A 26,275-nucleotide genomic window follows, 5' to 3' on the forward strand; every position below is an offset into this window, starting at 1 on the left:
ATATTCCCTGGGGAAGACAGGAGGAGGTGGGGGGTGTTTTGGCTTTTTGTTTTGCTCAATATTTGAATGTGTGTTGTCATGATATGCTTTACTCCCCGTCTGATTGTCTGCCTGTGTGTCCCATAGCCTATGTAATGATAATTAATGTATACAGAGGTTATAACGAGTCCTCGCCATCCTCCCACTGGGGATGTTCAACGCCTTGTGTAGGAATTCAGCCGCCATCATTGGTATCTACAGATAACTTCATGTAAATTTAATATTTTAATGGCAATAGTAGTGTGTACAGTACAATACATGAGTAGGCTACTTCTCCATTCACACTCCCACCACACTGTATAAAGAAAGACCAAAAGCCCCTAAATATTAAACAGCATGGAGGAAACCTTCCTGTCGTCTCTGTGTGTGTGTTTGTCTGACTCTCGTATCTCTGGATGTTTGCCATCATGAGTTATTTTTAGTCACTATGCAGCACATTAGTATGGAGACAAAAGGCTGATGTGAACAGAAAGACTGTTTATTTGTTTTACAATATTATCTTGGTTACATTCGTATATAAACTTTTAGATTTTTCTAACATTTTCTTACAGAATGACAGTGATGCTTATCAGATTTGCATACCTAGAAAATTAAAGGAATACATGCATCCAAACATGAACAGCATTAAAAGGAGTAAATTTTATATAACAAGTAGAAATTCAACTGAGAGCTCTCGCCGCGCTCGTCAGTCAGGGATGGATTTTTACAAGAGGGACGTCCGCTAACGACAAGTAGCGGAGAAGTTCATCGGCCTGAACCCACGATATGGAATTTAAATGCCTTTTGATTTGAGCGGATGATTTTCAGCATCAAATTTTAAGTTGTAGCAGTTATAGTTTCCTATAAACAACAGTATGTTTTCATGAGCCATCTCAATAACATGAGGCACCACAAACACAGTAATAAAAAAAAACAAAAAGCACACTGTTGAAATGGATACAGGAAAGACGACCTCTTAAAAAGGTAGTGGAAAGTGCACTTAGTGGGTCTGCCCAGCACAGACCCTGTCCAAACAAATACCCACAATTCGCTCGAAGAAAAATCACAATTTGAAGCGCAACACGACATCCAGCAAACGCTTTTCAACTAACCTCCACGGAGCCGATCACACGCTGCACTGTGATCTTTGCTTACTTGTGCCGTAGTTCTTTACAGTGTCCGTGGACGGGCAACAAGCGCCGCCTACTGCTGCCTCTTTCCCTACACTGTCCCCCTGGAATGTGCACGCAGCGTTCCCAGTACCTACAAATCCAACAGGTCGGCGTCTCAGCGGGACATTTGTGGTTCAATGGTTCATCTACTGGAGAAGTCGCAACTCCCATTTAAGTCAGAATCCATCCAGGGACCATTAAAGTTGGGCAGCCATGGAAATAAAAAGGATTGCTGTCAAAAACCAACACTAATTTTCACCAATATGTGGTTTAAACTAAAAACAACTGCTGTGCTAAAATCTATTAGTTTTACTGGCCAAGTAAAAACGACTGTACACTGCAGAGAGCAAACTTTTCCACATACGAGGCCCCAGGTGTTACTTGAGTTCAGATTATTGACGCGCACACTTTAGGGGCGTAGCGCAGGGACGGGAGGGGGGGGGGGGGGGGGGGGGGGGGCACAGCCGTAATCTGATGACTCTTTTACAGCATTCTGACTAACTGAAAACGCCTCGTGCAAATGATTCGTCTCCATGATGAGGAGGAAGCTCTGGACTCAGGAAAGTGTGCATGGCTTTGAAATAAAGACAAAGAACGTTTTATAGTGCCCTTGATGTCGAATAGAAAACAAGAAAATAAAAACACGTAATACTTAGACTACAAGGTTAACATATAAAAAGTACTAGACGTGTCAGCAGAGATGAGGAGAATGTAGAAAAAGGTAAAGAATGTACTGAATAACTGAAGAACAGAAAGAAGAAAAAAAAGGCATTTCAAGATTTTGTTAAAGATGAGGAATGGCGAAGATGAATGATTGTGATGCAGGAGGTGGTTTGGTAAAGAGAGACAGAGAGAGAGAGAGATATGTGTACTGAAGACATCCTGACAGCGTACAGGCCTCCTCCTGGTCCTCACACCTCGGGGACAGAGTGATCCATGGCTGACCGCAGCAGGCCGGTGGACATCCTGCAACCAAATCACAACCAGACGTTCGTCACAGATGCAAAATCCACCTTCACACGGAGCTCATTCTAAGGTTTAGCTGCTCTGGAGCGTGAAATAAAAGGGAAACGATGCTTTCTTTAGTTCTGGCTCACTTCCTGTTAATAGTGCAGTTACCGTATAGATGTGATGAGAGAGATTAGATTAAATTAGGATATTTGTGGCTAACGTGTGTGTGTGTGTGTGTTATGAGGCAGTGAAATAAGGAGGATATAATATCTGATGCTTGCTCATGTGATTCCTGAATCGTTGGGTCTCTCTCTTCATTAAAGAGTTTGGTCTGGACCTGCTCTTTATGGAAAGAGTCTGGAGATAACGCTGTTATGAATTGGTGCTATATAAATAAAGATTGATTGAGGAGTGTGGTCTCAGTGGTGGGGGGAAATCTGATGTTCCCATTATCATTAATAATTTAACTTTGCTTGCGTAGAACTTTAGTTTATTTACATTGTGCAAATTTATAACACACATTATCTCCAGACATGTTCTTTTCTCTTCAATTAAGAGAGACCCAACGATTCAAGAATTCAAAATGAAGGATTCAATAATCCTTAAAAACATGAGCATGAACCAGGCTACATCAGTGAGGAAAAACTCCCCTTTAACGGTAAGAAACCTCGGACAGAACCAGCTCAGAGGGGGGGCGGCTTTCTGTCAGGGTCCGTGTTGACAAATATGACTTAATTAGCATAAAAAGGAGCCGCATTAAGCTGGTTTAAGTGTTCCAGACTCTGTAATAGGATGTGATGGTCAGTTGGTATCAAACGCAGCACTCAGATCTGTCTGATGCCATAAGGAGGTTGTTTGTGACCATGGTGCGCTCTAAAACCTGACTGAAAATCCTCAAATAGACCACTGGTATTTAGAAAATAATACAGCTGATTGGCTGCTGCTTTCTAGAGGATCTTGGTTAATACACCAGGTTTAATCAAAGCTGCTTTAAAGGACTTTCAACACGACACTCAGTCACATGCCGAGGTGCAGCCTCTGATTGGCAGACGACCTGTTCTCTGAGCCACAGCTGCCGTGTGCGAGTGTGTGCTCCGTTTCTGCGAGGATCTTTGAACGCCTCTTTCTGGTTGCTTCTGTGTGTGTGTGTGTGTGTGTGTGTGTGTGTGTGTGTGTGTGTGCTGTAATCTGTGGCATCTTTTGTTTATTGTACCAACGCTGGTGACTGACAGCAGGTCATGTGGCACTTGAACGCACCGAAAGTGTGTCGCCTCATCGTGCACGACAAGGAAATGACACAAAACACTGGAGTCGTACCTCTTAATCATGTGTTCATAGATGAACTTGGGCATCATGGTGATTGTCATTGCAGTCGGGGAGGTGGTCAGGATGTCCTTGATCTGAGAATCCTGGAGGGGCGTTGACATGTGGTTAATGAATTGCCATCACATTTTGGGGTTTTACGAGCTAGTAAAGCAACACTTAAACATGTATGCTCAACAGTCTCCATCACAGGGGAGGAGGAGGCTACACGTCCACCACAGAAAACACTGGACCAACGGCAAACTAAGGCTACATCACTAGTATGAACTTACTGAGAAATGCTGCACTCACTCTGCCAGCATGTCAGCAGCCATCCCGATGCAAAATTCAAGTTAGCCACCAAACATTTCACAAGCATCATAGATGTTTTGTATTTAGAGCAACTTCTAGTCCATGTTCTTCCACAAAGAAGCTCATCTTGTCTCACAGCAAACCCATTACACTGACCATGTTCCTCTGTGAATAAGCTATTTGATGAAAAGACTTAGTGGTGTCTGACCTTGAGTCCAATGATGTTTTGTCCATTGATTTCACAGATGTAATGTTCAGTCAGCAGGCCGTTGCGAGCAGCAGAGCCGTCCTTGACCAGCGAGGTGATTTTACCAGACTTGTAGATAAAGCCCACGTGGCCTGAGCTGTCTTTGTGCATGGTGATGGTGCGCTGAAATGGTCTAGAGACACACACACACACACAAACATTAGGAATCCACGGGGCGTAAACATTTATGCCCAAGAAAACATGGAGAAAGTCCGACAGAGATGGGAAAACACACACAAGACAATGTTGGTGATGTGCAAGTGATGGAAGAGCCAGCAGGGGGAGCCAAATATTTCAGCTTCTCATGAGAAATTATGAAACTGTTCAGAGAACAGATGACAGACAGAAAATCTCACCCATTTCAGGCATTTTAAATAATGCAAATTTACACTGTTTTATGCAAATTGGCGATGTCTGTGATCGTGTATATGAGTCATGAGGCCCCCAGCTCGTCAGCTAGTAGCCTCTTAACTCTCCCAGCTTTTAAGTTTACCCAAGAAGAAGAGAAGTCCGGCAATTAACGCCTTATAGATTAACTGAATTTTACAATAGCAACGAGAAACGGCAACCAAGCAGCTGAGACACACCATGAAACATGCAGGCCAGCACGTCGAATCAAACAAGGAGCAACAGAAATGCAGTAAATTCTGACAGCAGGTTTAGGAGACGCCATTTACAGCCTTGTGTGCTCGCACGCTCCTCACCTGTCCCTGACCACGAGCTCGATGCGGGTCTCGGCCGCAGCCTTCAGGGCCTTGTGGGCCTTGTCTACGTTCCAGCCGGCACAGTTCTGCCCATTGATCTGAAGGACCTGGTCCCCAAAACGCAGCCCAGCCAGGGCCGCAGGGGAGTTAGCCTGCACCAGCTGGACAAACACTCCCTGAGACACCAAAGAGGAAACAGATTAAACACTCAAGGCAAAGACACACAGAGGAAACAAGAGATTAAATGATCATAATGACAGGAAAGATGTCAGCAGCAGTTTGTTTATTTGAAACAGTGAAGGGAATAGAGCCGACACAAGGCTCTAAAGAAACATTCACGCTGTTTTTACTTGATGTCGAAGCAAAAACACTGAAGTTATTTGATCGGTATCTTTAAGAATCCAGAGACCATTAATGTGTTGTGTCATTTCAGCAGTCCATCGATCCACATTACATTTAGTCTTCTGCATCTGCCTACTCATATCAGTCGCCTGAAAGGCTGCCCACTGTTTTAGTGCAACTCAATACAAACTGAATAATTAACTACATTCAAGGGCCTGTTAACACTCACAAGCCGGCCAAATATCAAGAGAGATCAAAGAAACTTTTTTAAAAGCACATAAACGCTTCTTTGCACTGATAATTAACCCTACGCAGTTCCTCTTTTAGTTGCTAACGTTAGCAAGTTAGCCGTAGTTAAATAAGCCTCTCAGGTAGGCTGACATGATAATTAAAACAGGTCTGAGATCATTTTCAGATTGCTGCATCATAAGAATCAGGTGTGTCCAGTCGGGGCTTGACTAGTCAGCTACTCATGCATCACATGATTTCTGTCAATCGTCAGATTTACAGTCGTTAATGTGTAAGACACTACAGGCAGTGTTACATAGTCTCTGACACTCCAGGGCCCAATTTTTTTTTTTTTTTTTTTACATATTTTGATTTGAAATGACTGGTGAGTATAAAATCTTTGGAACTGGTCCAGTGGATCACGTCAGCTGGCAGCGAACAAGGGTCAGTGACTGTAATGAAATCTGTCAAGGTAGTTGTGCTGACAGGCTCAGATTGTTATTTCAAGTGTCTGACAACATTATGGAAAGGATCCCTACAGAGAAAGAAACAGTTGTTTTATCACTAAGTTCAAAGCCACCAGACTCCATTGACAAAAACAGTAATTTTACACGAGAGTTCCTGGTCGACTGGTGCCTCAATCAGTTGGTTTATTTCTGCTATTGTGAGAGTTTGGTGTTTTAAAAAGTTAGTGTTAGCTGTGTAATACACAATAACACCAGCAAACTAAACAATGGAGGTAGCGGTAGACAAGCCACTCCCATATTCTGCAAGGTAAAATTACAGGGGGTTTTTTCCAATGGAGTCTGGTGGGGTTGAATAGTGGAATACAACAGCTGTCTCTGGTTGAACAAAAAGCTTGCAGGTCTGTCTGCGTATGGGCAACATGACAGCCATTGTAGCTTGTTGCTCGGCTGGTGGTGGAGGCGATCTGTGTAAAATATGTAAAAATAGGGCACCGGTTTAAAAATACCACAGTTGACCTTTAATTTGCTGTGGTAATTTACAACTTAAGCTACGATTCATACTGACACAGCACTTCCTGCATATAATACCTAATAAATGCCTCTTAATATGAAGGATGTGATACAATCCCAGAGAAGCTTATGTTGGCGATGTAAACTAACAAATGTTTGTTTTAGCTTTTGGTTAAAAGTATCTTAAAATGACAAATACTGGCGGTTTCCCTGCTCGGCTGCACACAGTCACAGTGGGGAAAAAACCTAAGATGGGAAGATCCCTGATTGATTTGAACCTAAGCTCATATATATGCTTTGATTCAACTTTTCCACACAAAGAAGACTCTTTATATTTCAGTGTACTTATGGAGTATTGCATTGAAATGCAATTTCTTGTTGGTGACACAGTATGAAACAGCTAAACGAGGCCCCTACTTCATCAACATGTCAGATCACAAGATGCTCCAGATACAGACTAAAACAGGCCGAACACTGACTGTTTAAGCAGAGTTTGACCCAGATCTCAACACTGATCTTGTGTGAAAGGGTAGAAGAGGGATGTGTTAACGACAGTCGGCCCAGGCTGAATAATTCATGCGAGAGCGGGTGCCCGTCAAAGGGTTTGCGATGCTGACTCACGTTGTCGATGGCCCTGAGTCGGAGTCCCACCTTCCCGTCCTGGTCCTTACAGAGGATAATCTCCCGCAGACCCTGGCGGATCTCTGCCCTCCTGATGCCGATGTCCGCCCCCGTCACCGGCCGCACCATCCCCCCAACACCTGAGCTGGAGGGCACTGCCACTTGCTGGTGTGACAGAATAAAAGGGGTAAAATTGAGTGGGGGAGAGGTGAGAGGAAGGAAGGAAGGATTAAAGCGGCACGCTGCATTAAAATTCAGCCTGAGATAAAAAAGAAACGCGGCATCAAATAGAGTTATGTGGGAGGATTCAATTTCATCTCCTCCTCCACCAGTGAAGGAGATCAGGAATCCTTTAGGTACCGCTTTTGAAAACTTCATCATTGATATGCTCTGCACTAACAACAAGGACATTTAAAAATAAAAAAAAGCACATAATAATAATAAAGTTAGGGGTGAAGATCAGCTAACGGCAGAGAGCACAGATGGTTAAATGCCAGCTGACAGGATCGGGTGCTGCGAGAGCCTCGACATCTGCAGGATGCTCATGTTCACATGCACGCAGGAGCAATAGGAGGGGAGTGAGAAGCTCACACCCTCCCACACAGTGCTCCAGGCCTGCAGTGAGTCACTCAGTAATGTGGATCTCCAGGAACAGAACACTGTTGTGCTCCTACTAAAAACAGGTTTTTAATCACAGAGGGCTGATGCTTTGAAATGAGAGACTTTAATATACACGTATGGGTTCTCGTGCATTGACACACACACACACTAACACTCACATTGTCGCTCACAGGCACCAAGGCCAGGTTCCTCTGGACTTCGTCGCTGTTGAGGGCCAGACCCATGTAGTCTCCCAGCTCCTCCAGGTTCGGGTACAAGCCTGTGGGAACGGGGGGGGGAGAATAGTGGGAAAGGGGAAGCCGAAGGAAGGCCCAGCAGGTGGGAGAGGAAGAGGGTGACAGACAGGTGGTTGGTAGAGAGAAAGAAAGAGGAAAAGGAGCTTACTGAATGTTACATAATGAATACGTATGCATGTTAGACCTCCACCTCTACTTCCTGCCCTGGGGTTTACATTAGCACTCCCCCTAAAAAGCAGCACTGAAGACAGGTCACTGAGTCGCCATCTGGCAGCATATTTTGTAATGTTTTAACATTGTTCTATTAGCTGCACCTACGTGGACTTTTTAGCTGCTGTCATCCTTTCCTATGCTTTATATTTTATTCATGCCGTCCATCACAGCCCCGTCATGCCTGAGCTCCTGTGAGCCCTCCGCTGGAAGAGCGCTGATAATGAGCACTCTGTGTTGCAGTGCAGTAAAACTTTCCTGGCATCGGTATTCAGTTCCTCGCTAAAGGTCACTATAATCTCTGATGTTAGCTGTGGTGCTGTGTGTCTTCCTGTTACACAGATTCATATACACACACACACACACACACACACAGTCTTCATGCAATCGTCTTGTGATGCCTGAGTCACGAGGCCCAGCGGCCGGTCAGGCAACGGCCTCTTAGACTCAGATCAATCTAAGGAAGAAACACTTGAGCGTCTGGATGTTAACCAAACTTGAGCTTGGTCCTCCTGTTGTATCATCATCTCTCTCCTCTGTCTTTTCCTTTTCTTTTTCTACCTCCCTGTCCGGACAGCGTGCATCTGTCTGTCCCTCCTCTAGCCTGCCTGCACGACTGCATCACTTTTCTGGCATGACACTGCCTTTGCAGCAGAGACTGTATTTATCCTGGAAAAAAAAGAAAACACATAAAAGAAAGAAGAGCAGTGAGAGGCAGGAATATAAGCCAGATCAGCCAGTGGCTACAGACATGAGTATGCATGCTAACCAGGTATTTAGCTTTTATATCCCATTGATATTTATGTGTCCTCTCATAATTGTGATACTTATCAATGTACTATTCAGTATTGGCAAGGTGGTAGGAATCTCTGGAAACATCTGACCCATAAAAGAAATCACACAGAGAGTCATTAGTTGGAGAAAAGCCTGGCGAGTACGTAGTCGTCATAGAGGGAGATAAAAGTTAACATATTTCCTTCCTAATTAAATTAGCACTTTAGCAACTTCTGTACCGCAGAGTTTTCACACATTTGTTAGAGGTGGAAGCTAAAAAAAAAACAAAAAAAAAACATATCTAGGTCCCCTGACTTCAGCCTCTTACAAATTTGGCTCTGGCCTGGATCTGTCCACTGCAGACACACTGTCCTCAACCTGCATGAGTAATCAGTATACTATTACTAAATACAATGATTAACCAGATTATGAGTAGGATTATTATTATCAAATAAAGGTATAATTTTCGTATAATATTAGTCAGATGCTATTTGCACCTGGGTGTCAGTGGTTCTAACACTATTTGCAAACCCAAATAGTATAACAATATTTTGTGTTCAATGTACACTGCCTTTTATATTTGTATTTGACTTTGATTATTGATTATTTTAGCTTAAAACATGATCTCTTCCTAAACCTAACCAAGCAGTTTTATACCAAAACACAACTGAAAAATTAAATATATAAGTTAACTAGGTTTGCAAATAAATTAAAGTAGTTTTTGTAGTTTTGCTCCTTCATTGAAGTCTGTAACTCCTAAAATTTAAATATCAGTAATCATAAGCGTTCATGTAGCACGTCAACCTTAATGCTAATGTCCCGCCCCATCCGGGCTGTGATTGGTCAGTTCGTGAAAAGTGACACCGACGAGGCATCGCCAGGCTCGGTGAGCTGCTCTCCCTGTGCTGCCTTCAGGCTCACGGGGCTGAGATGGCTTTGACATTCAGTGGGAAAACTCCTGTTGCGCAATGACTTTACCAGGTGGAGTCGGGTCTAAACATGGCTCGAGTAAGTCACCCCAACCACATGCACACTCCACCCAAGCCCACAGGAGTCACCCACTGCACAGTAATAGATGACAGCTCTGATCAAGGCAACAGAGAGAGAAACTCCCACATGATATTAGCCAAACATAAACAGCATATAAACATATAAAAAGTATATAAACATGCACATAATGATTCATCCTTTAATCCACACCTGCCTACACGAGGCCCTAATAATAAATGTGTTTCATTATTTCAGAATCCCTCTGTTTTTGCCTCATTTATGTTTCTGTACTCGCCTGTTTTATCGTCGCCTCTTTCATTCAGCTCTCCCACACACGCCCGCACAACATCTACCCTCATACAGCAGGCAGATCAAAAATAACCCCAGTTTGGCTTGGGAAGTGAATTTTCAATACTATTTAACTGTGATTTACCCGTCGCCTGACCCCTCTTCTTCTCTCCTCCTTAAGCCACAGTAGTTGAGAAACAATCCTTGAACTAAAAAGTCCCATTTCCAAATTAGTCGGAAAATCGGAGAAATCTCACTGGCTTATGTTACAGCTTTGAAAACGCAGACCCAGGCTGTGCATGAGTTTTATTCATCCCTCATATTTCTTGGTGTTTTTCCTACAAGGAAGATTAGACAATACTTTGACAGGAAGAAGAAGAAAGGTCATGTTGTTGAGGCGATTTAAAAAAAAAAAGGCACCGACCGCAATTTACAGCAAAATGTGGCTGAGCTCTGGTCCTCCCCCCTTTAAACCCCCAGGAGAGCTAACTCCTCCCATCCCTCCTCTTCCTCACCACTGTTTCTCTCCCTCCCTCCCACCCTCTTTTTCAAACCAGCTCCTCCTCCTCCTCTCTCCTGCTCCCATCATGCCCCATGCCAGAGCCCGTCTCCATGGTGACTCACAGCTAGCTCCACCGAGGTAAAAACAAAAGACCCAAAGCCCACAGGACTTTGCATCCAAACGGAGAGGAGAGAAGCTGAATGTGTGGGAGAATTGGGGAAAAGGGGGCAAATGGGTGAACGTCGGCAGAGAAGTTGTGTTCTGTAATCTCTAAAAAAGGCTCCTCGCCCCACTTTTCTCTTTTGTGGGCGCCTCCTTTCTCTCTCTGGCTTACTGCAGAGTTCAAACTCGGAAAAACACAAACCCCTGAGCAGAAATACACAGAGAGAAAAAGACACAGAGGACAAATCATAGCCAGTGTGGGTGCCCCCCTCCCCATGTACTCCTGTTATTGTCCAAAGAGCCCCTAACTCCTCCTCTCATCCCGGTCCACCCACGCCCGTCTTTATCCACCTCTAATGCAATTCCAAAGAATAGCACAGGCTCGGAGGCACGGACCCCCCACGTAGACACACCAACAAATATCCAGCAACAAGGAATAAGAATTTTAAAATGAGACAAAATGACAAGGCAGAAAGGGAGAGCAGATAGCAGTGAAGGTGTTTCTGTTACAATTTAGAGAAAGGCGGATTTTTGCCGATGAGTGATGGCAACACGATAGAGGGACAAACTTGTTGGTTAGTGTATGGGAGACTCACTTGATCCTGGCATCCCAGCAGTGGCAGGCTGAGGCTGGTAGGTTCCCTCAGTGAGAGCTGGCATGGGGGTGGTAGTCTGGCCAAACTGGGCCTGGGCCTAGAAAGCAATCAGAGGCAGTCAGTCAGCTGGACGTGCACTTGGACGGGAAACGGTAAATACTGGATGAAAGGCAACTGTCATCAGCACAATACAAGTGAGAGGAGAGGAGACACGATGGCTGAGGAGACGTGAATCTTCATTAGAAATGCTTGTCCTTTAAAAAACATCATTATCACTCAAGCCCTGAATGAATGAGTACATTATAGACTGTATGTAACTGTTAGTAATCAGATTATTTCTTCCTCCACAACACGTCTGACAACATTACAGAAGGGATCCCTACAGAGATAGACCTGGAAGATCTTTTTTGTTTAACCAGGAACAGCGTTGTACCAAACCCACCAGATCCCATAGACAAAAAACAGTAATTTTACCAGGCAGAAACACAGGAGTTGTTGCTCCACTGCTGCCTCTGTTGGTTAGTTTGTGTTACACAAATATTGTGTTGGATTTGAACTAACCCTTTACAACACCAAAGTCACACAATAACACAAACAAACGAAGTGACTGTGACAGCGATAGACCAACACCCTTCCGTGCAAAATTACTGTTTTTGTCAATGGAGCCTGGTGGGTGAAATGTGTGTCTAATCTGTGTTTTTTAATCTCCTTGTGATTTTGCTTTACAGGTTGGAATGCACATGTGATCAGGGGTGATAAGCTCCTCTTGTAATCTAGACTACTCTACAATAACCCACTCTGCTAATCACCTCCAGATAGACATCTCTTACCTTGATCACCTTGTCGACCTTGAGGTCCTCGAGGGATGGATACAGGGACATCCTGAGGAGGGAACACAAACAGCTGTTAGTGGAGGGTGTTGAGAAAAGAAGGAGCCGTACGAGAAAACAAACCAGCCAGATAAACCCTCCCCAGACTACCGACAGGATCATATTACCTTAATGTCATCCATTACTCTTAACCTCCATTAAGCTAGTTTTCTATTAACACTGGACCTCTATGATCGGAAAGAGAAGCAAGTGCTGCAGATGGATGCAGCTTTCAACCACATCCTGTTTGTTGTTTTGCATGAAATACATGAGCGGCTGATGAAAAAACGCTCTGCTCAGAAGCTGGCAGCAGAAACCAGAGCCAGACACCCAAAAACGCTCATAGCCATTTGCAGTTACGTGAGTAAGCAGACAAAAAAGTGGTAAATAAGAACGTAGAACATTACTGCTAAATTCCAGCAGGCAAAGCAACATCGGATGTGACTGCCGTGTGTTTCAGAAGCTAAAAATAGGAATTTGTAGAAATTATAAAACTCGTACTGAGAATTTTTCACCATTTTCTGACATTTTACAGATAAAACAATTGACAAAATAACCAGTAGGTCAATCTATAATGAAAATACTTGTTAGTTAGCAGCTCTAGTTGAATTTCATTTAAAAAGGTATAGTAGTAACTACTGTATAAGTAAGGTGGGCCCAGATTTCTTCCATCTCATTGTAAATATTATCAGATTACCAAACACTGAGCTGATGCATTCATCGATAGCATTTGGTTGAGTGACAAATCTACCAAAGATAAGGAGATCCAGTGCCCACATAATCTGAGAGTGCACTTAGCATTTAGCACTTAGCAAACGCAATTCAGCATCGGCAGCGAAGCAGCACAAACTGCTCCTGGATGCAGAGACGCTGTCACCATGTGAGCAGGTGAACGAGAACAATACTAACAGAGCCTCTTACTCTTACTCACAGCGGATCACTTCACCATGACACAGTATTTTCTTATCTAATCTTGTTCTGACGCTGAGTGAACTTAAGGTGTGTGTATGTGTGCGTGTGTGTGTGTGTTGACTTGTGCTGGGTTTGAATGGCGAACATGGTGACCTCAGTATTGGGCGAGAGGAGGACAGACGGCAAGCAGGCAGTAAGGAACATTTTAACATCTCTGCAACTTTAACTTCATTCATGTTAAACCTTTCTGTTGAAGCTCAAACACTGAGAGACACATGGATCCCTGCATACAGGGGACACAAAACATAATACATGAGTAAATAAAGGTGGAAGGTAAACACATGAGGGTCACATGATGTTGTGAACCATTATAATAACCCTGATGGTCTACATGAACCAAAGTAGACTCAGGGGTATGAAGCATTAAACTTGTTACCACGCCACATAAACGAAAGAGCAGCCTGGAGGAGGAAGAGGAACTGAACTGATAGCAGTCAGTCATCTGACCAGTTAGGCACACAGCACAGCAGAGCAGGCTGAGACACGCAGTATGTCTGCAACACAGAGCGTGTCTGAGTCTGACGTCTGTCTGTGTGAATCAAATCCATTCTGTCCTTTGCCTTGATTCCCACTAATGTTCATATTTCTCCCCGTGCCCTGGTGCTTAACACACTGACTACATCTGAGTACATCTAACGTTAAAAATACAGAGGTCTGCGGCCCACATTTTTCTATAAAAATTTACTGGAAAGTGTGAAAATGTGAGTCAGCTGTTCCGAGTCCACGCTGAAGTCTTCAAATGTCCTCTTTTGTCGGACCAACAGTCCAAACACCCAAAAATATTCAGTTTATCATAGGAGATAAAGAAACTAGATAATATTCACATTTGCAAAGCTGAAACCCCTATTTTTTTACCATATTTGCTTGAAAAATTACTCAAACGACAGATTAAATATCAGCTAATAGCTGCAGCTCGACTCCAGATAGAGATTCCTGTGCTTCAGGTCAGGGCTGACTGGATTTACATGGCGCCCAAAGCGTTACAGTTAGCAAACTTTTATCGCTAACATTTTTAGCATAAGTCAGTGGAGTTTAACATTGTTGAAAACTAGCATCACAGCTAGCTGAAACTTTCTCTAGTTAGAGGCTTTGTTCGAGCTGAGGTTAAGCCAGCTACTACCTAGATTTTGTTGTGCATCTATTAACGATGTTACGGTAGCGACAGGAAAAATGAAGGATTACTGGATTGCGACTCTCTCTTGATACGGTCGGTATTTGCCGGGGCGGGCAGTGGCGATAACTGCATTACCACAATACCATGATGACGTGACAGATAGTGCACGGTCGAGCTCATGACCTTTATTAACCGGTGAAAGTTCCAGGAGAGCATACGCTGAGCGACAGGTATGAAATATAAACAAAATGATTACTGTGTATTTATCACCACTTTTCTGCGCTTGGTACATATTTCAAGCAGTGTGAAATTATTCCATATATAGCAGACACTTAAACTGAAATGGATTATTTTGGTGGATTATTCCATGGTGGTACTTCTCCAAACAGGGGGCTACCATTTAACATGTATGTGTCCGATTATTAACAGCTTTGTTCTCTATTTATCATATGTTGTTCGTACATGTTTGTAAATAGCATAAATGGACTGTAAAGACAAATAAAAAGTGTATAATCATTTATGTTTTTCTTCCTGTGGTGGTCACTAATGGTACACTGCCAAACTGTGGGGACCCACTGCTTTTTCACCACGGTGAGAAAGAATCCATGTTGTCACAGATATCGGATTTGTGATGGATCAGGACGCAAGCATCACTGATTTCTTACACATTTTCTTCACCACTCTGTGTCAACTGGGTGTCACAGTCACAAGACGTGTGAACACATCTCTTACTCAATACGGAACAGGAAATCCAAGGATGACAATACAATATAATATATAAAAAACAGACAATCTCTTGAGCAATCTACTGATAAACACAAAAGACAGCAACAGGAATAAACAAACTCAATTAAGAAACACAGACAAAAACAGCAATACACCATACTGAGAGCAACCCACACAACATATAATCACAAAAAAAAGTCTATTCAGACGTTTTAAGGAGCACAAAACATCACAAATGTGAGAGTCCACACTGATGCGTCATGTGTACAGTGGCAGGAAACGTGGTCAGACGTTCATCCTGACACCGGTAAGCGAAAAAGGCATCGAGTCCCTGAAATAAACAAATCATTCTGACCACAATCACATCACTGCAACATCTCACTCTCCCAGCTACTTCAGCCACTACTCTATTCTGTTATTCCCAGTCCTCACAGACAAGTGCATCATTGTGTGGTGGACACAGAGGGGCATTTTAATACCTTCTAGTGTTTACTTTTCAGCCGTGTTTGTTTGCTCGCTTTATATTCCTCCCTCATTCGGACTAGCTGGCAGGAGGTACAAGAGAATAAGCCTGGAAAAAATGAGTGTTTGTGCAGCTCTTGCAATGACATAACCTAATCCTTGAGTCACTTCTGCAGCCGCAGTTCAGATGAAGTGGACAAGTGAGGCTCTTTGAGATGTAAAGGAGAAATTTGCGGCGTGGTAAATGGTGAAAGGGCGGCATTTATGTAGCGCTTTTCTAACTTAATGGACAAAGCGCTTTACAATTTGCCTATCACTCACCAGCGCCAAGCAGAGCAACTTAGGGTTCAATGTCTTGCCCAAGGGCATGCCGGGGGATTGAACCCCCAACCCTGTGGTTAATGGATGAAAGGCACTGGGCGGCTTAGCATCCCTGTTGGTGCTCACTTGCAACTCGGCCTGAAAAGTGTGTAACTAAAGCACCAAAAGCTTTGCAGGAAACTAGAAAAGGAAAGAGAGGGCTAACTTCAGCAATCCTGAACGAATCGGGCACAGACAAAAATGTGGTCTTGGCAGCTCAGTCCGGGCTATTGACACGGCTGGAAAGGACACAGAGGGAGTGGGGGTGCGGGGGTGGGGCTGACCATGGTAAAAGGAAACAGTGATGTGCACAGCTCTGAGCTGACACACACTCTTTTTCTACTGTACCCTTCAATTAGCCAGGACATACCATGACTTCAGGCACCGTTACCTTTTATTAACCATGAGCTGTAACAGCACATGAGCTGCATTTGATGTTAGCTTCCTTATTATAAATCAGTTAACCTTTGTATTCTAACATTAAAGTCTGAATAGTATTTCAGTGATGAATTAGCTGCTGTTGTGCCTCTGTTATTTGACGGGTGAAGTTAACGGCAGGAAATGTTGCTAATCAGTGCTAACGCTAGCTAACGTTACCTCAGAGCGCAGCAATAATAAACTAGCTGACCAAGCAGGTGTACGTTAATAATAATTAGAAATTAGGACCAACTGAGAGGCGTGTGAGTGGGGGCAAAGCCAGCTCTTTTTCGGCTGAGCAGACCGTCTTTGTTCCGACATAAACAGCAGGGAAGCTCGGAGCTAGCCATAACGTTAGCTTGTTAGGTAAACGGAACCTGGATGTATCAGTTACAGCGGAGGAGGGCTTGAAACGGCTAATGTTTGGTCGGAGACGGCCTCACCTTTACTGTGTTGATCGTGGGAGTCGGTGGAAACACTCCTGGGGTCGCAGGCAGCAGTTAAACTCCGGTGTTTTCCCTGTTTTCCTCTCTCCGTCGCACTGGCTCCTCGTCGCCGAAACAGCACTGAAGGGGGATTTCTGGAAAGTGACGTCAGTGCTGGCTTCCTGGTCGTTGCCGTGTACGTCTATCAGCGATGACGTCAGGGAGCCACGCCCCGCGTCGGTCACATGTCCCCCCCCTCCCCTGACTCACATGACCACTTTGTAAACACGTGACCTTTTGTTTATTTGATTATTTCAGTCTTGAACTCACAAACAGAAAAGCAGCCATAACATATAATAATATAATAACTATATTATTACACACTAATAATATATATATATGTGTGTGTGTATATATATATATATATATATTATAATAATATATCATATATAATTAACAGGCTCAATAAAACAGGAAAAAGAAAAATTTAATTATAGAAATAAAAGTAAAAATAGGCCTTAGTCACAGCAAAAGCAAATAGCAGACATATTTCAATAAAACAATAGATGATAAACTAGGGCACAGAGATATAAAAATAATATGTACAATTCAAACAAGATGAAGTTTAAAAGTAGAGACAATAAAACAACAACAAAAATCAGATAATAAAGCAAAATAACCAGAGAATAAATAACTCAAAATGTAAGGGCTTGACTAAGAAACACACTCACATAGAGATCTTTGAAATTAGTGAAATAAGAATATGCCAGAGCCTGACACAGAGTTGAATTTCATAATAATGGTGCATGAAGATGAGTGGGGTCGTACACATCAGACCTCCAAAACCTAAATATAAACTCTGGGGGACATATTTTGCCTCAGCAAAGCATCAATTTTTTGGCTCAGAGGCCAAATGTCACAAGACTGTCTGAAGAAACATATAAAAGAATACATGTGAGAGTGTAGTAGAAACCTATAATGGTTTAAATGAAAAAACATACAAAAGATAAACTATAAACATGAAATCACAAGATTGTCCTCTGCTCAGCATATGTTTACAGTGGCCTAAAGACAGCCACAGTCTGTTACCACTAAATGTGTGGCCCCTAACCAACTCTCAATGGTTATATTTCTTTGCTGATTGATTGGGTGATCGATTTAAAGGATAACTCCGGCATTTTAAAACCCGGGGCCATATTTTTATATATCTTTGGTTAAAAATAACAGGTCGGTCCAGTAGATCGCCTCCACTGGCAGCCAAGAACAGGCGGAAAATGAGCTGCAATGGCTTCAGTGTAAGCCTTCGAGGCCCTTAAAGAGCCTGTTTTTGCCAGATTGTTATTTGAAGGGATTTTGGTGTTTTAAAGGGTTAGTTCGGGTCCCGACACAATATTTGTGTGGGTCTGGTGGGTCTGAATAGCGTGATAGAACAGCTGTTTGTGGTTAAACCAAAAGGATCTTCCAGGTCTCTCTCTGTAGGGATCCTTTCCATGATGCTGTCACACATTTTGTCAGTGACAAAACAAACACTTGTGGTTTGATCTTGCACAATTTCCCCGAAGCCACTTATACCGTTTGTCACAACTTTCCACAATCACTGCCGTACCTTTGTTTGTTTAGTTTCATTACCCTGATTACCTCACAGCCTTGTCAGATGTCTACGTCACTCTTAACTCATAAATCTGTCCAAAACATCAACACTAATCTGTGTAGCAGAACTTTGTATTTAATTCTTTACTCCTTGATTAATCATATTCTGATCTCCTACATTTATCTGGTTAAAATTACACATCACTGGGATGAAATGAGTACTTTTACTTTAATAGTTTAAGTACATTTTGATGCTAATACTAAAGTAAATTTAGAGGGATTTCTCCTGCAGGACATTTACTTGTAATGGAGTATTTTTACTCTGATGTACTTTCTACCTACGTAAAAGATCTTCTTTCACCGCTTGACAGCAACAACAACCAGGATGATCACATGGAAAACTGTAATGTACAGATTCAAAAGAACAACAAAAATACCCCCATTATAGACCGAACCCAGATTAGCTTCAGACACCAAAACAAATCAGGAAACACAGAATAAAGTTCATCCCCAACAAGACCAAAATCACCAAAAGCACATAAGTGCAGCTCGTGAGGAGTATCTTTATATCTGTACCTCAGTTACAAATGGTATCAGTTCTTAACTGAGCATCCGAGGACCTTTTGTCCTCACTACTTCTCTAATATCCTGAATAAATGAATGTAATCTGAATTTGAATTATTTCCAAACTCTTGTTCATCCCTGGTTTAAAAACACAGCAGTTATCCTTTAAGTTCAGCAGTAAATGTGCTTTATTACTCTTGACGACTGTTAATCATCATGTGGCTCGACTTCTGTCTACAGTATGTTTTATCTCCAGGGTGCACAACTTCATTTTTACCACAGTGAGCAGTGTTTCAACAGCATGCAGTACAGACCGAAACCCATGAGATTACGAGCATAAATGCGCGTTTTTAAATAAATCAAATGTGGTGAGGCAGTAGTGAGAAAATACGACAAAAAAAAAACACACGTCCATGAGCAAGTGGAGAGCACTTCTTTTATTTTAAATATGTCATCATTGGTTTAGCCTGCATACAGTAACGTATCAGCAAATAACTACACAGTACAGAGGTGGACTGCTGCCACACCAGTTGCAGCTTGGCCAATATGTAACATCGACAGCCACGGTCAATATTTTTAGCAGCCAGGCCGGCATTTTCCTTCATTTAAACTCCATTTAAAACTATTTATTTGAGATACAAAAACCCCTCGGATAGCTGTGTGTCAGCTTTCTTCTTCTTCTGCCACAGCGCAGACTTCAGTCAGGCAGTGTGGTACTTGACTGACGCCGGCAAAACAGCATCATCATCATCGTCTTCGTCCTCATCGTAGGTTATACATTAGCTTCGTTGATTCTAAGATATAGAAAGTTGGCGTCTGAAAAATACACGATTGTAGTTGTTACACAAAATAAGGTCGGGGGAGGTCACAACCTGATTGATTCCTCAACCCCATTTTGAAAATTTCAAGCATTTCCCTTCTTTTTTTTTCTTCTTTTTTTTAAAAATAATAATAAGAAAAAAAAATAATGATCCAATTGATGTGCATCAACGAAGATCCTGTCTTTGCACTGTTCGACGTGTGTATGGCTTTAAATGGGGTTTAAAGACTTGGCGAGATGAGAAGGCAATAATAACGCAAATCGGATGCAAAGCTTTCAACATGTACGTACTAAGGTTTCCATCGGGCCTAGAACATGCAGACAGGGCAAGGTAGTAACCGTGTGTCCGGTGAGAACATTTAGGCACGCGTTAGGACTATCTACAGCTGCGATTGGTTCTCCTTTCATGCCAATTACCCTTCTTTAGCTCACACTTTCAATGAAAAAGAAAACACAGTGGTTTCATAGAGAAATGGGCAAACTCAGTTCCTGTGTTGCACCATTAAGGCCTCCTTTAAACATTTCACTACAGGTAGTCGCTAAATTCAACACTAAGCCTCGTCTCTCTAACAGAAACTCAGTTCATTAGTTCTCATTTGAAGCTGGATGGAGATACAAATGTGTGCTTTTCGTTTTTCTTTTCCACACTTTTTTTGTTTTGTTTGTTTCTGTATTATAACAAACACCAGCTCTCCGACATTATAATACTAGTACGCACTGACTCATAAGAGATGAATGTCGCTGCTAGCGGTTCATTGGTATTTGTACTTCTCAGCGTAACCATGCACAACCAACACTTCAAATAACACAAAGAAAAGTAAAGCGCAGTTGAAAGGAAAAAAAAAAAATTCAAGATTAAGAACATGGAGGTTTGTAAGGTTATGGCCCATAGTTTTTAGGAGGAAGAATATGATGGAAAAATATAATTCACTCAGTCACAGAGACAAAATAACACAAACTGTCATAGTTTGATGAAATAAGTAGTGGAACTATAGACTCAAGCCTCTTATAGAATCAAGTGCAGACTCTCCTAGCTTCTCTCCAGGGCGCCCAGGTAGGAAGTCACCTGTGAAGACAACCAGAGGGAAAAGTCAGGGTTAAGCACAGATAACAGCGTGCCTCTGGCGTAATGTTCTACGTCAGTGCTGCATCACATCTTTCAAGAAATGATGAGCCTGCTCCGTCAACACTCAGGCCGGACTATGGCTTCAATATTGGTGTGAATGACTGGCCCATTCTCATCCCCAGGATGAGGCTTTTTAATTACACTTTTTGGTGTCTGATCGAGACGCACAAGCCACCGTGGGGCATCTGTATGAGATGGGCAATTTAGTGTATAACAGCAATAAAATTACTGTTTTTCGTAATGTTGTCTGGTGTGTATAGAGGTGGAGAGTTGCTTGAATGGCCCACATTACAACTTTTCCTAGTCCTATTTTCATATATTTGTGTAATTACATACTGTTTACTCACTTATGGAACTGGTCCAGTAGATCACCTCAGCCAGCAGCCGAGAACAGGCAGCGAAACAAGCTACTTAACAAACTAAAGTCGTCCTTTAGGGCATTTGTGCCTGATCAAAGTACGTCCACTAAACTGCTTGTTTATGTCACTGACAGGCCCAGATTGTTCCCTACAGTGATAGAGCTATGGTAAAATAACTGCTTTTCTTAATGGAGATCAGTGTGGGGTGTGGAGCGACTGTTGGAAACTTGGTGTTTTCAGGGCCTGGCTGACATCTAAAATTTCAAAGTCTCCTGCTTTGATTTCCCAACAATACAGCTCATGAATACGTTGTATTCAGGCAGCTCGCTCGCAAGATCTTGGTCATTTGAGCTTTTACTCATTGCACTACCAAGGACAGTTTTCTCTGATATTCTTTGAATATTGAAACACAGGGACACCATTGGATGGCTCAAAGGTAGGATATATAAAACTAAAAAAAAAACACTATATGCTTCAGGGTTGACAGCACTGAGTTACACTGGCGGTGTTGTAAAAACCAACAGTAGCTGTCAGATTGCAAAGTGCTGCAGACGACTTACACAAAACAAAAAATTGGCTGTGTATTCGTTTCATTCCAGACCCAGCAGCTCCACGTCAAAGATGAGGGTGGCGTTCGGAGGAATGATGCCCGGGTGGCCTTTGTTTCCATAGGCGTAGTCAGGTGAACAGGTCAGCTTGGCCCTTTGACCAACACTCATCTGGGAGAGCGAGGACAGAGTGGAACAGTTACATGCAACGTAAGGTGCAGTTAATTAGATGGTAATGCAGTCTGAGCTGGATAATAAACCACAGGACAGTGAAAATCTCTCTCTTGCCGTTAATGCTTTATTATTTCTACATCTGAAGATCATTAAAAGCTTTTTTTAAACGGATGTCTTCCTGAGTTTTGAAGGACTGGCAGCACCATTCATTCACCAGCAACCTCATCTACATGCTGCAGGGCCGAGTGTGTGACACACAGAGACGCATCCATGTTTACCGTGCTAATGGAAACACCATGATGTCAATGAATTAACGTATTTTAGTGGAAGGACTGATGACATCAGTAGCAGTAAAATGCATTTTCTTTCTTTCTTGTAATCTGAATTATTTCTGCCTGTGAATTGTGACTGCTGACGCTGCTTCGCCAAATCTGTCTGTTCCAGCAGCATTAATAAATACCTGTGCTGCAGGATTTGTCCACAAAGTTAACATTTCCACTCACAAAAACTGACTGACTTAAATGTATGTGTCCGACACTCCTCCTGGCCCACCTGCACCACGCCCTCCTCCCAGCCTCGGATCACCTCCTGCTTGCCGACCTTGAACCTGAAAGGCTTGTCCCTGTCGCGAGAGGAGTCAAACTTGCGTCCGTCCGTCAGGGAGCCTGCGAACGAGGAGATGGAGAGAGGAGCATCATGTGTGTGAATAATGCAGCCCACACACACACACACACACAGGGTTCATCACTGAGAGGAGTCCTGCTGCAGGAATCGTTTAAACACGTACAGATGATGGTAAAACGTAAACTGTATTTATAACATTTCATAAAAACGGTGCAAACAAATACATCTTCCAGGCTCGTCTGCCATCCATCTTCCCTGCTGTGTGTGTATTGACACCACAAATGAAGGGATTCCAAGGATCTCAGAAATAGCTGCTGCAGCTGTCTGCAGGGTGGGTTTCACTGTGACAGTCTGGAGAACGCAATCATCAATGCGCAGAATAGCACCCCTCCGAGACTATTTACGCCAGCGCTATTACTGTTATTAGCACCAGAATAAGTGTGTGTGTGATGGTTCGGCGTGGTGTGTGTGTGTGTGTGTGTGGGAGAAGGTGCAACATAGCGCATGTTGTTGAGCACATCAGGGGGCGGATGGCAAGATGCCGCCTGTAATCCCGGCAGTGGAGTGGGTGTCCTGTCCTCCTCTGGACATCTCGAAAGCAGCCTAATGGAATTATGTGTAAGAGCTCAACCTCCTGCCAACACACTGCAGCTCCAACTTCACCGCCGAACAACACAGTGTCGACATTCTCACACGCCGACCGTTTCCGTCAGGCGGAGAATTTCCAAACCCCCCCTGCACTCCCCTCCCACGGCAAGGCATCGGAGTTTGGAGCTTCACTTTGACGTCTATGTTTGAAAAGGCTCGTGTAATGGAATATCCTGTTTCATGTGGCGCTTCAAGGCTGACAGGAAGGGAGACAGCCCAGAGAGGAAATCCTGTAGTTTGTGTGATACAAAAAAAACAAAAAAAAAAGGTGCAGGCTTGTGCCTAAAAAGTAAAAAACACTTGACTGTGCACGGCCCGAATGGGGTCTTACTTGGAGTTACATAATGCTGAAGCCAAGAGGCTTGTGTTACAGGCTGAGTTATGTCTGTCTCACCAGGCAGGAGGACTCAGACCAGCTCTGCCAAACTCAGAACAGGTGCAGACGGACACACGGTCCAGACCGCCGGGAGGCAAAATCCATCTGAAATCCCAACTTGCTGCTGATGTTAAACGTTTTTTTGTTGTGCGTTTAAACTGAAGTCACTTTAATACATTTCCAGCCGTGCAGCAGCGTGGCTCCATGAATGGTAACGTGTCAGTCGATTTTATTTTTACATCTATAGGATATATATGCATACTTTTATATGTGTACGGTCTGTTATTTCTGTACAACAGGCCGTTGTTGCGGACGCCGTTCTGACAACAGAAGCAATAAAATCATTTCTAAGTCAGTATTTTGTGTCCAGTTCTTCATTTCTTTAGTAAGAAGCCGTGTAATGAGTGAGATAATGTCATTATTACAAAACTAACCCGTCCTGCATGTCCCCTAGATATTTAGCTTTATTGTATCTATACCCTTCACTGCTGTCCTTGTACCTTATTACCTCATACTATTTTTATTTCACTATATATAGATCCTCATATCTATATATCTATTTTATTTTCATATGTTTTCTTTATATAAATCTTTCTGTAACGGAGCTCCCGGCCAAAGTCTCCCTGGAACAACAACCATCTTGAACATTTCTAAAGCTACTGAACTGGTCGCCACGACACGGACGTTCATGATCCACAGAGGATGAATCTTGCTGACACCTGTGATTCTTTAACTTTCCCTCCAGCGCCACCATGAGGTTCACATTGGTGGTTTTGATTTAAAAGTCTCAACCGCTATTGGACGGATTGCCGTGAAATTTGGTGCAAACGTTCATGTCCTGCTGATGGACTGTTTTAACTTTTTTTCTTTATCTAGTGCCACCTAGCAAATGTTACCATGCTAACACGCTCAACTAAGGAGGTGAACGTGCTGAGCGCCAAACATATCTGCGTTTTCATTGCGGGTGTGCTAGCGTTTAGCTGAGGGTGTAGCCGACGGCCTCACAGTGATGCTGGCGTAGCTGTCTATGCCTGTTAGGAAATAATAAATGATTCATCAGCGAACAGGAAATGAACTGCTGACTACTTTGTTAATCAATTAGTGATCATTTTGTAAGCACAAATGGTGAAAATACTCTCAAATGTAAATATTTCTTTGTTTTTCTCATCTTTATGGATAGAAACATGAATATCTTTGGATACTTTGAGAAAAAAAAGACATTTTAATAAGTCAACTGGGGCTCTGGGAAGCTAAAGTTCTCTATTAGCCGACAGACCATAGGATTAACGGACTAATCCAGACTATCTGTACATTAACCAGTGATGAAAACAATCACTACCTGCAGCCACCATTAAAACCAAACTGATATCATGAGCTGTACAGGAATGATTGAGTGCTACAATGTTGTCCTACTGGAGATGATGATGGTGGTGGTGGTGGTGGTGGTGGGGGGGGGGACACTTGAGTCACTGGGAGTCAAACACTGTGTGTCTGGAGAACATATTACAGCAATAACACAGTCAGTCTGCCATTATTGCAGTCGCCCAGACGGATATAATCCGCTCAACTAAACGCCGCCAACCCCCCCCCCAGAAACTCCAACAAAGACAGAAAAGCGCTGGAAATCAGACGGGATTTAAACCGTCTGTCTGTCTGTCTGTCTGTCTGCCTGTCTGCCTGTCTGTCTGTCTGGGCCTGTGACTCAACCCTCCGGCGGAACCCGCTTGCCTCCTTTCCCACCCCTTTCTTTCTTTCTTTGTTTTTTTTTTTGTAGCTGATTTGTTTTGCATTAATTCCACTAAGACGGACGGGCACATCTGCCTCACGCTCTTGGTGAGACAGTAACGCACCGCACGGCCTCGCACATCTGGAGCGCGCATTATTTTACGCAGCGGTGAATCCGGTTGTGTGCGCCCTCCCCGGGACACACCGCCACCACCACCACCACCACCATCCTTCAGCACCTCCGAGGGGATCCTGTACGCAAAGGGAGGGGGGGGGGATGCGCTTCCAGGCTGCGAGGATGAGGCTGAAGGGGTTAAATTTGCATGCAGACAGTCATGCCTCTTTGCCCTACTGAGATATCACAGGCTGGCTGGCTGGCTGGCTGGCTGGCTGACTTGGTGGTGGAGAGGGGGGGTGGATGAGGGCTGGACATGTCTGCCGTGCATACTTTATGGCATTTAAAAAGTGCACCAGCGTCGCTATAATAACGTCCCCGGGAGGATTTACAGTTTGTCCTACAGGATTACCACGCGTGGCTATTTTTCATGCGGTTTGCAGGAGACAGTTGCCCGCAGCCGTCACTCCACTTGCCCGGCCTCCACAAACGACCGAGTGGAGCAGCTAAACGTGCAATAATAAGTTTCCTGATTCAAAAAAACTCACCCACATAATGCACCACGCACGTCTGTCCTTTTTTGGGGAAAGTCCTTCCTGTGGAGAAACCAGAGAGGCGCTTATTATAGCGGGCACACCGCACACAATTGAGGCGGCGCGTCTTCGGCTGCACGGAGACACGCGCAAAAATGTGCACTTATTACTCAACACAAGCACGTTTCCTGCCCGCGCGGGGGCTTTTTTACCGTCGCCCGGGGTTATAGTCTCGATTTCCACTCCCATTTCAGCGGCGTGTTCTGGAGCTGTCCCCGCAGCCGGCAGCACTCTTCCCGCAGTCAGTCTGTCTGATCAGCGCTCCTTCCTCTCCTCCTCCTCCTCCCTCCCTCCCCCCCCCCCCTCTCTCTCTCTCTCTCTCTCTCTCTCTCTCTCTCTGCAGGGAGACCACCGTCTATTACTCATGTTACACAACAACGCTTCCGCCTCCGACCTCCAAAATAAAACCACATGC

General features: G+C 43.6%; 2 protein-coding genes across 2 annotated transcripts; both read right to left on the minus strand.

Moving 5' to 3' along the window:
* Window positions 1–501: 501 nt before the first annotated feature.
* sdcbp2 (syndecan binding protein (syntenin) 2) lies at window positions 502–16,776 on the minus strand. The gene is made up of 9 exons (XM_070839679.1): window positions 16,617–16,776; window positions 12,084–12,135; window positions 11,254–11,350; window positions 7,654–7,754; window positions 6,875–7,039; window positions 4,707–4,882; window positions 3,964–4,135; window positions 3,459–3,550; window positions 502–2,156 (listed from the first exon to the last, which is right to left on the minus strand). The coding sequence occupies exons 2-9, from the start codon at window positions 12,132–12,134 to the stop codon at window positions 2,102–2,104; spliced, it is 909 nt and encodes a 302-aa protein (XP_070695780.1). The 5' UTR covers window position 12,135; window positions 16,617–16,776; the 3' UTR covers window positions 502–2,101.
* A 2,398-nt stretch (window positions 16,777–19,174) lies between these two features.
* fkbp1ab (FKBP prolyl isomerase 1Ab) lies at window positions 19,175–26,136 on the minus strand. The gene is made up of 5 exons (XM_070840199.1): window positions 26,013–26,136; window positions 25,816–25,863; window positions 22,332–22,444; window positions 21,618–21,776; window positions 19,175–20,638 (listed from the first exon to the last, which is right to left on the minus strand). The coding sequence occupies exons 1-4, from the start codon at window positions 26,047–26,049 to the stop codon at window positions 21,648–21,650; spliced, it is 327 nt and encodes a 108-aa protein (XP_070696300.1). The 5' UTR covers window positions 26,050–26,136; the 3' UTR covers window positions 19,175–20,638; window positions 21,618–21,647.
* Window positions 26,137–26,275: the final 139 nt, after the last annotated feature.

The sequence above is a fragment of the Pempheris klunzingeri genome, chromosome 11 (genome assembly GCF_042242105.1).
Source record: "Pempheris klunzingeri isolate RE-2024b chromosome 11, fPemKlu1.hap1, whole genome shotgun sequence".
NCBI classification, from domain to species: domain Eukaryota; kingdom Metazoa; phylum Chordata; class Actinopteri; order Acropomatiformes; family Pempheridae; genus Pempheris; species Pempheris klunzingeri.